The sequence below is a fragment of the Parasteatoda tepidariorum genome, chromosome 9 (assembly GCF_982258835.1).
Source record: "Parasteatoda tepidariorum strain Cologne lab strain chromosome 9, Ptep-v5.0, whole genome shotgun sequence".
NCBI lineage: Eukaryota > Metazoa > Arthropoda > Arachnida > Araneae > Theridiidae > Parasteatoda > Parasteatoda tepidariorum.
This window is the reverse complement of record NC_141763.1, coordinates 99,489,711-99,500,027: the sequence shown is the minus strand read 5'-3', so window position 1 is coordinate 99,500,027 and position 10,317 is coordinate 99,489,711. Positions and strand designations below refer to the sequence as shown.

Below are 10,317 nucleotides of genomic sequence, written 5' to 3'. Positions count from 1 at the left end.
GTAGAAAAACTAAAAAGTGTTTATATTTTTATATTCAAAACATTTAAAGGATTCTTATTTTCTTACAAAAAAAAAAAATGAATATATTTATTAATATTATTTTGTATCAACTATTTTGTAAAGTTCAGTGCGTATGAAATTCTTTCAATAAGTTATTTCTAATCTTAATTATTATAGAAGTAATTATATCGCATATCATTCAAAAATAAACCGCATTCAAAGGTATGGACTTAAGAATAATATCCCGGTTCAAGACAAAATTATACTTTTTAAATACATTTTATTGTCTCAAATAATACCCTAAGAATTGAACCAGCAATTCTTTGGAATAACTTTTAAATTTAGAGCTAATATTTGTACATTTTTTTAAATAAATTATATTTTTAAATACTAAAACGAAGCAGCAACATTATCAAGTTTCAAAATCTGATTTTTGAAGCCCTTATAAGTATCTGAACCAAACGATAACTAAGACAATAACCAGTCATCTTTTAAATTTTACCGAGTTATTTAGCAATGTTTAAACTGTTAACGTTAACCGAGCTTACAGTCAAAACGTAAACATTTGCTTTAGTTTAAAATTTAAACAAATATCGGTTTTGAAGCATGGTTATTATTTCTCTCCTAGCAGGGCTTGTTACGTAACAGAACCGAGTGAACCTCTTTCCTGGTTTCTAATAACAACAAAAGTTGAGGCAAATATTTACAGAGGAAACGAAAAAGTGAAGAGGCTCTTCCAATCACTAGTAGTCCATCGTCTCCTTTATTGTTTCATTCAGTAACTTATCAGGGCAACAAAAATATTTTTTTAAAAATCTTGAAAAATTGCTTCAATAGGAAAAGTTGCTGCACAGAATACATTTAATAATTCGGTGGTTGAATGAGGAAACTATTTGTTCCAATTTAATCAACCCAATAATCTTGTTGGGGGTTCTGACATATCATCTCCTGGTTTCACCATTTTACCCATGGCGATGGCCAAACCAGCGACATTGTCCATGACAAACCATAGGAAAGGTCTGTCCAAGACAACAGAGACGTCTTGATCTGGCTTGCTTTGTCCACTCGAATGGGCGACGGGACCTTCTCTGACCTCAACGTAGGCGGCATGAGTGACATTGGTGACATGGAGCCATCCGAAATTGCTGATTCCAAAAAGATTGGCATATCCGGGAGTGAACAAATCGACGAGTCCCAAGTTGAAGAGGGCCTTGGTTAAGTTGCCGTGTGTTTGCCTAATGGTGATTCTCGGCATCTGCGAAATTGAGAATAATTTGTCAATGCAATGGAAAAAATGCAGAATAATTTTAAATACTCGAAGAACATGTTTGATGATATTTTAATGAACTTCAGAAAACGTGGAGTGTTAAATTTCAAAATAAATTTCATAAAGTGACACTCTTTTATTAGTGAAAAACAGGCCAATGCCATTGGTCTGATGATTTGACTAATATGTGTGAAGTGTTAAATTTCAAAACTTTAAAAATAAATCTCATAAGAGAGTCTTTATTAGTGACAAACAGACCAATGCTACTTCTCTGCCCTTTTAACTACTTTACGTCGAGGGTTAAATTTCAAAAGTTTAAAAACAAATACAAGTTGTATTAGAAGTTTGAATAACAGTAAATTAAGTATAAGAAATATAAATAAAAATGAATAGAAGGTAAACAGCCAAGCTGCTGGATAGAATTCGGTTAAAACCAGAACATTTTAGTTAACTCAAAATATCTTAAAAAGAAAACTGGTCTTGAGTTAAAATTTGTTGTCAGAGGTATTATAGACCAATTTTTTAAAATTAATTATTATAAATATCCTATAATGTACCTTGGTCAACTAACTTTTTATATAATAGAATAAGTTCATGCGGGTAGATACAGCGATTGTGAACTTATGCTTTGAAATGAGTTAGATTTTTTTTAAATATATATATAAAGGGCCGAAAGAAATAAAAGAACAAATAAATTCAAAGTATATAAAAGAACAAGTGATCTTGATAAATACAACAGAATTTCTGATGATTTGGCGTATTTGTCATTTATACAGCTGTATGAACATTCTAAACAGGTAATTTATCAGCAGCTGCATGTTCTTCTGGAGTACGCCCTCCGTGATTGTAAGAGCTGTTTATAAATCAGCTTTTAAAAACATTGCCTTTTACTTACGTTATTCTAGATGTTTAATAAGGAAGTTAAATTGAAGCACATTTTCTAAATACCACATTTTGTGTCAAATTTCGAAGAATAAACTTCTCAAATATTTTAAGAAAACTTCACAGATGGACATTTCTAAGACTTTGGAAAAGTCGTAAAAATACTATTGATAGATACCTTATTATTTATACCGACTTTGAGTTAGATTTTTTTTTTTTTTACAACTTTGAACTCACAGGAAAGTATTCAATATTACTTAAGGTTATATAGATTATCTCAGGTTTATTTATAAGGTTATTTTAAGAAAAATATAAGTATAATAAATTTTATAAAATGTATAAAACAAACAAAATAAGAAAAAAAGAAGCAATATTTGATGCAAGATAAATGAAAAATGTTTACTTCAAATTAGTTTTTAATAAATACATAGATATGAAAAAGTCGTAAAAATACTATTAACAGATTTCCCTAATGTTTAAATTGATTTTGAGTTTAAAATTTTTTTACAACTTTGAACTCACAGGAAAATATTCAGTGTTTCTAGAGATTATGGCATGTTTATTTAGAATATTGTTTTAAGAAAAATAAAAGCATAAGAAATTTCAAAAAATGTATAAAAAATCTAAATTAAAAAAAAAAGCAAAACAATATTTGATGCAAGATTAATGGTAGAGATGGTAATGGCAAGATTAACAACATACGAGTAAAATGAAAATCATGAAATAAAAAAAATAAAAATTGTGCAAAGTTCATACTGGGTGGGGAAATTTGTAGGATTAAAGAATTATTAGATAATTCTAGCATAATTTTTAATAATTGCCCTTTTTTTAAAAAAAAGAATTAACTAATTTAAATAAAATAATTCACAAAAATTTAATATTTGGCGGATAAACAAAATTTGTTAAAATATCAAACCTGTCATAAGCATGAAAGAGTAAATATGCACCTTAACCCATTTTTAATAAAAATACTTTTCTCACATGGACAAAGAAAAGCTGAAACAAACTGATGTATAAGTATGGAAGAATTAATCATGTTTCAATTATACTAATGTTCAATAGTAATAATTTTATTCAGTGCTATTGTTATTCATTGAAAAATATGTATTAGTGGGCTGTTATGCTTTTTAACTATATAAAAAAAAAGGTTGATAGAAGAAAGTTTTAACAACAGTGTTATGAAAGTATTGAGAGTTGGGGAAGTGCCGTCATGCATATTATTTTTTAAAAGCATAATGGGATACCTGCAAGTGACGTATCTCGATCCTGATTGGTTGTTGAAACGCGGTATTTGTTTACGTTATTAACTGTTGTTTTCATTTTGTTTCGAGTAAGCCAAGCCTGTCAAATATCAATTATCTTAAGAGGCAAATTCTATATTCTTTTACATCGATTCTTTCACATCATATTTCTTACTTAACACAAAGACAGGCGTGTAGCCTTGTAGAACATAAACAAACTAATTATGAATCGAAGTAGCCAGGTATATAAGAACAAAAATATATCATGGTTACGCTAAAATATATAAGCAAATAATAAATCTAAGTTAAGTAAAAACGTAGAAGCGAACGAATTAAACTTCAACAAATTCGATATGTGATACGGTGTTGTATTTAATTAACTTCAAGTTAATTAACATTCTAACTTATGTGGAGAGACTTAGCTCACCTTTAGCTCTCCATTTTGATAATGAACGATCAGCTGACAACATAGGTCTCATGTGTGGGTATTCGTGATCTTCTTCTTCTTGAAGTGCAAGTACCCTATTATTGTTTTGTTTCAGCTAGTTTTTCTATAGCATGTTACTTATTTCAAGTTAAATTTTTTTATTTCAATAGTCCGTGTTTTACTAATTTTTTTAAAGGAATTAATTTAAATATTTTAATTACTGATTTAAATTCTTAAGACTTTGCGCTAAATACAATGCAAATAAGTTTAACTTAGTAGTAAGTGAAGCAAGCATGGTTCGCAAAGTAAACCATATAAAATTGCATTGAAATCATGAGGGGGCGTCTGCGAGCAGGGGATGGATCTTACTAATTAAATTAAAATATCCATATTCTAAAGTATTAAACAATAACTATGAATGGCATTTCAGGTATAACTAATAATTACACATTGAACCTTGGTGACTCAGTGTCCGCCTTCCAATGAGATGACCCGGATTCGATGCGAATTCCGCACCCGGCTCGCACCGGCCACAGTGCTGACGTAAAATATCCGCAGTTGTAGACGAATAAAGGGTTCGCCTTGCCGTCAGGATAACCATGGGAAGTTTTCGTGGTTTTCCACTCCAAGTAACTAAAATGCAAGTTAGTTCAACAAAAAAATTTTTTTCTCCGATATTTGATCCAGGAGTTCCCTTGTCTTTTGGATTGAGTTTAAAATTACAAGGTTACGGAGTTGAACATTAGTAGTCGTAAACACAAAAAAATTGGGTCGGCAGTTCAATGACGGTTTCAAAATAAAATAAAGTAAGCAATGCATGCATTTTCAGGTACGATAAACGTTTATTTAGATAATATTGTGAAAAATATAAACAGATTTTTATTTGTTTATTTATTTTATTGTAACACATGATACATTTTTGTTTTTGTGTACCGGGCAACTTCGATGCATAATTAGTTTGTTCTATGTTCTACATAGCTTCATGGTGAAGGAATTTAAATCATTATGAAACAATCTTTGTTAAGGATTATAGAATGTATCACTTAAGAGAATTGATACTTGGCGGGGTAAGTTAACTCGAAATAGAATGGAAAGAACAGTTGCTAACGTAAAGAAAGTCACGTTTCAACAATCAAACAGCCTCCAGATACCTGCACTTCGTCACTTGCAGGCATCCCATTGACTTTAAAAAAATACGTTTTGTACTGAAAATTAAAATTAATGAAGATACACATAAAAAAAACACCAACATTATCTTCTCCGCCAATGATAATTAGTTATGGTAATAGTAATTAATTGAAACAAAATAATAAGCTATGTACTAGAAAACGAATTTAGTGGAGAAATTTTATTTTGGTAATACTTAGTAATTTAAATTAAAAAATTAGCTGTAAACTGAAAAGCTAACTTAATGGTATAAATGTACTTAGTCGTGAAAGGGAATTGTAAGAAGTCGCCATACTATTTTTTGCACTAATAGGATGCTTAATTTTGGCAATAGACACACTGGCGTTATGGTATTTAATACAGTTTTAATAGTTGCAGTTTTAATTGGAGCAGTTTTAATATACTCTTATTTGGGTACAAAGAATTTTATGAGTAAATTTAGTACCGATTAAGCTGCACTAATACTGTACATTTTTATGATGGATTTCTTAATAACCCTCGAAGATATAAGTATAGGAGAATGTTGATTGAAAATTTTAAGTATCACAAGTCACCACGAGCAACAGTATACTGCCAGATGATATAGTTAATCTTTATTTCGATGGTATGAGCTACTAAATACGTGTTTTACTTAATCTAATTACGTAAAGGCGCCGAGTAAGGTAACAAGTAATTAAAAATAAATGAATAAATTGAGTCTTTATTTGTCTTTAAGTTTCATGCATGATTTTGTGTGTTGTACAATACTGATTAATTTATGCTAATTTTTAACCCCGCATAAATAAATAAAATAAATGCGGTTCGCCATTGCTTCAAAATAGTTCCTTGCATTTAAAATGGTATAAGTTTAAACGTTTATTCATATTTTGTTTTCTTTGAGAAAATAAAATCCTCGGCAATAATTCAAATGTCGATTCGAAATTTTTATACGATTTACAAGTGTAAACAGAAATCATTTCTTGCGAGTACAAAATTCGCCTTTGTTCGAAATCCTCTTTTTTTGGGAGAAATAAAATCCTTGGAAAAAATATTATGCTTTCTTCGGAAAAAAATAAAATCCTCGGCGATAATTCAAGCGTCAATTTGAAACTTTTATACGATTTACAAGTGTAAATACAAATTAACAAATTATTCTCTGCTAGAACAAATTTCGTGCTTCTTAGAAATCTTCACTCCACCAAATTTGACACTAGACTATTAAAGTTAGAAAATACAGAAATAAGACAGCTCCTTAAGAAATGAATGAAAACTAATTTAAAAACTAATTAAGTTCCAAATTAAAACTCTATTGGTTTCTAATTAGATGAAGTCACAAATCAGACATAATATCACGGCTGGCTCAAAAAATAGCTGGGGTTTGAGATTACTTGTCATGATAATAATGCATTCTTTAAACTTAATGCTTGACAACATTTTTCTAGTCATGAATCTTACAACTCAACAACCGTTATGCGAAGAAAGCAGACGATTTCTTTTGTGTTCTCTCAACCAAATACTGATTATTCAGATAATAAATGAGAAAGGAAACAAAAGAAAGAAGTCAATGCTCACCTGGAAGTTGACTCGCTTCACGTTCATGGAGTTGATGATGTCGGTCAACCTTTGAGCACTGATACGGGTTTCAAGCATGGCCATGCCGTCTGGATGGTTTGGCAGTAACGCCACTAGAGAAATCAGACCACCCCTGAATGGAACTTCAACAGCAGTACAATTCAAATATTCATGCACTCCGTATCTGTGAAAGAAATACAGTAAAATCCGTTATAACGACAATTCATAATGGCAGATAAAATCGTTGTTATAGCGAACTTGTCGTTATAAGCAAATGCACATATTTAATGTTAAAATAGCAGTAATCAGACAAAGAAAATGTAATGGACATATTTACCACTTTTATTTTGAACAACTACTTTGATTTAAAATATATATCTAACATAGTCTACAGATTGTAATGTGAGTTACTTAAGTTATTAAACAAAAAGCAGAAATGTTCTAAACTCTAATGTTTACAAGAAGAAAATGGAAAGCTCTTTGACATCAGTGATAACCGTGAATGTTGGTTTTAGTAAAATTGTTAATGAGGGTAAATAAGGGGTATTCTTTTCGAGTGCATGATAGGATTTCTGAGCATACCAGGCAAAAGATAACTTAGCTGGTGGTTACCCATGCATTACTTTTTAAAAGTCAGGTAGTAAAAATATTCGAGGGAAGCAACGTACATTTTTCGCTTTTTGTATTGATTCCAGAAATACATAAAAATGTCCTTTATTTAAGCTTTTTCCGTATAAGCTCATTTATACAGCAGAAAAACGTATTTCTTCAAAGCAATTTTGTCGCAATGGCGGAAGGCTGATGATTTTTAATTCGTTTGAACAAACAATTTTTGTATCTTTAATTTTGAAACTTGTCGTAAGAGCAAATTTCTCATAAAATGCTGTATTGGTTACATAAAACTTTTACTGCATGTTATTTAAAAATGCTTCTGTAAGTTTTTTTTTTAAAAAAAATTTATTTAAAAAATAACTTTAAAATAACACTTAAGAAGATAATTACGATTAATTTTCTTAAATTTGATTTTTATTTGATGCTTTGAAAAATTTGACGTTTTAATTATCATTACACTAAAGTCGGATTGGCAGATCATTAATAGTTGTTTTGTTATATGTATGTTTCTACGAATAATTCACATATTTCATAATTAGCCTTAAAATTCCAGCCATTCTATACAATGATAAGCATTATATGAGACTACAGAATGCCTTTAGGTTTCTCGTTAGTCAATTAATGGAATACCTAGGCAATGTGTGAAACATTAATTACTTCCCATTTAATCAGTTGGTCTTTAAATATTTCATAAGTACCAAGAAGGGGAAGGACAAGACACAAAAATCCCTCTATTTTAGAGTTTTTTTCGTTTTGAAAGCACAAGAAAAAGGGGGGGGGGTATTTTATTTGTAAACATTTCAAATTTGGAGCTTAAGTTAAATTTAGGAATAGAATGAAAGAGTAAAAAAATGAAGACATTTTTTTCAAGGAGTTACAAAATATCATAAAATAAATTAATACAATAACAAAATTTGCGTTACAAATTTTGTTTTAAGAAAAGTTACATCTTTCATTTGAAGTAATTTTTATTTATTTTAAAATTGTAGATTACTGCAGTAAAAATAAAAATTATATCTAAAAACATAGAGGGTGTATTGCGACTTTCATACGTAAGTATGGGAAGAGCATGCGTACGCGCGGGAACATTTAGAAAGTTTTGTTTATTTTTACTGACAAGAAGGGTCGGTATTCCAGAAGTGGACTGGTATTCTCGGACTGGTATTTCAAACACACTATGAAAAATTCCTGATCAAATTACGTATAAAGTATCGGCACTTTGGATGCATCATCCGTAGAATCTCTTTTACTGTGAAATTCATTTTTACCGTAAAATATTATACCGTAATTTTTACAGTAATATTTATTTAATTAGAGTTTTCAGATTACGATCCTTGCTACAGTCATGTTCTCGCCAAAAGGAATTATTAAGAAGTCTAATTAGTATATTATACAGGATAGTTGCATTCCTTTTAATTAATTTAGTCAACGGTTGTTGGTCACAAAGTAATTGCATAGCAAGTATGGGGGTAGTTTTAACTCCTCCTGTAATCATGCGCAACTTGGTTTTGGAAGATAGCAAGGAGTTTTAAGACTCCATCTGAAGTTGTGTTCGTGAGAATACCCAATATAACGTAGTCAACAATGAGCCATACGAACTGATGTTTTTAGCAAGTCCATTGGAATGTATGATTCTCAATGTCAGATTGGACTTAGTTTTGAATGTACGGCAACGTGACATAAGTCCCAATTCACTCCGTGCTGTTGCCTTAATCAATATCCGTTTTCCCCCTAATGAATGGCTTCACATCTACACTGACGGATCTCTCTTGAATTTCTCGCAGGATTCTGGCTCTGGTATTTTTTGTGAAACCTTTTCTTTTTATCTATATGCTGGGCCATTTTCAACTCACTTTGACGGAGAGTTCAAAGCCATCCATGTAGCTCTTCAACAACTTGGTGTTCGTCTTACCAGTCCTGAGAAAGCTGTGATTTTTTTTCAGATTCTACCTCTGCCCTTCAGGCTTTGTCAAGCAACCCAGAAAATAGTAGTTCCCTTGTTTTGAGCTGCAGAGAACTCCTGAAGAGGATTGAGGGAAGTGTTGCATTTCAGTGGGTGCCATGCCATTGTGGTCTTCGAGGAAACGAAATGGCTGACTTTTTGGCCAAAAAAGGAACTTATGTTCTTCCGAGATCCTGTAGAGATCCGTCCTACCATTCCGCTAAACTTGAAATTAAAAGAATCTTCAAACAATCATTATATTGTTTGGCATCTCACGCTGCTACAGATAAGTCCTGGAATGTGTTCTGTGGAACTCACAGTGTTCCAGATTCACCCCGTGCTACTGCGGTAGCCATATTTAGACTTTTGACCGGACATGATGGTCTACGTTCTCATTTATTTCGCCTCATGCTGACTACTTCATCATTGTCTTTTATATAATTCCGGACAAGCCATGACTGATGCGCATTTGGACACGTGCTCTGCACAAAAGACTTTGACTGTATTGTTAAGAAATACAGGAGAGCTAGAAGCATAATGACCTAATAGTCAATGGCTGGTATTTGTTTAATAATTACTTAATTAGAGTAGTTCAGTTATTTTAATTACTGTAAAAGCTACGGTGAATCAGATTTTTTGTTCCCGTAAAGTGTTCTGCAACATGTTCTGATGGATTTTACGGTAAAAAGTACCAGCACCCTCACTGCCTGAATTTCTTACCGTGCACCAGCAGTATTATTATTTTTTTTATATTGTTTTGACGCTGTCTCTGGGACTATACATACGAAGGTCCATGTAGTCGCCTTACCTTATTCTGGCTTTCCTTGCTTCTAACATGATGAATGGATCTTCACCTGCTCGTCCTACGAATCGACTCTCTTCTACCTGTGCCATGTTCATATCCAGAGATCCTTTGAAATAAATAGCATTCAGTAGAAGGAGATTTGTGGAAGGAGACGGAACCTGAGACAAAATCTGAGCAATCTTGCCTTCGGTGTTGTGCTCAAAGAATATGTTGATGTATCTTGTACTCTGTTCAGCATTCATTACGAAATCTAGAGGATAAATGCTGGTATTGTAATATCTGAAAGAGAGAGAGATAAATATGTTGAGATTATGTTGTCACTTAGTCATTGAGAATCACCCTATAAAAATAAATATGGTAAGGACATAGTTGGGCGAGTAATGGTATCATATGCGTCAGCATAAAGGAAAAACTATCATATAT

General features: G+C 31.5%; 1 protein-coding gene across 1 annotated transcript in view; it reads right to left on the bottom strand.

Moving 5' to 3' along the window:
- Nucleotides 1-761: 761 nt before the first annotated feature.
- LOC107451233 (leukocyte elastase inhibitor-like) overlaps nucleotides 762-10,317 on the bottom strand; it is a 74,149-nt gene continuing 64,593 nt past the window's right edge. The window contains exons 3-5 of the mRNA XM_016067258.4: nucleotides 9,898-10,173; nucleotides 6,536-6,719; nucleotides 762-1,255 (exon numbers count right to left, since the gene is read on the bottom strand). Of these exons, the coding sequence (XP_015922744.3) occupies nucleotides 908-1,255; nucleotides 6,536-6,719; nucleotides 9,898-10,173 (808 nt within the window). The 3' untranslated portion in view covers nucleotides 762-907. The remainder of the gene's footprint in view (nucleotides 1,256-6,535; nucleotides 6,720-9,897; nucleotides 10,174-10,317) is intronic.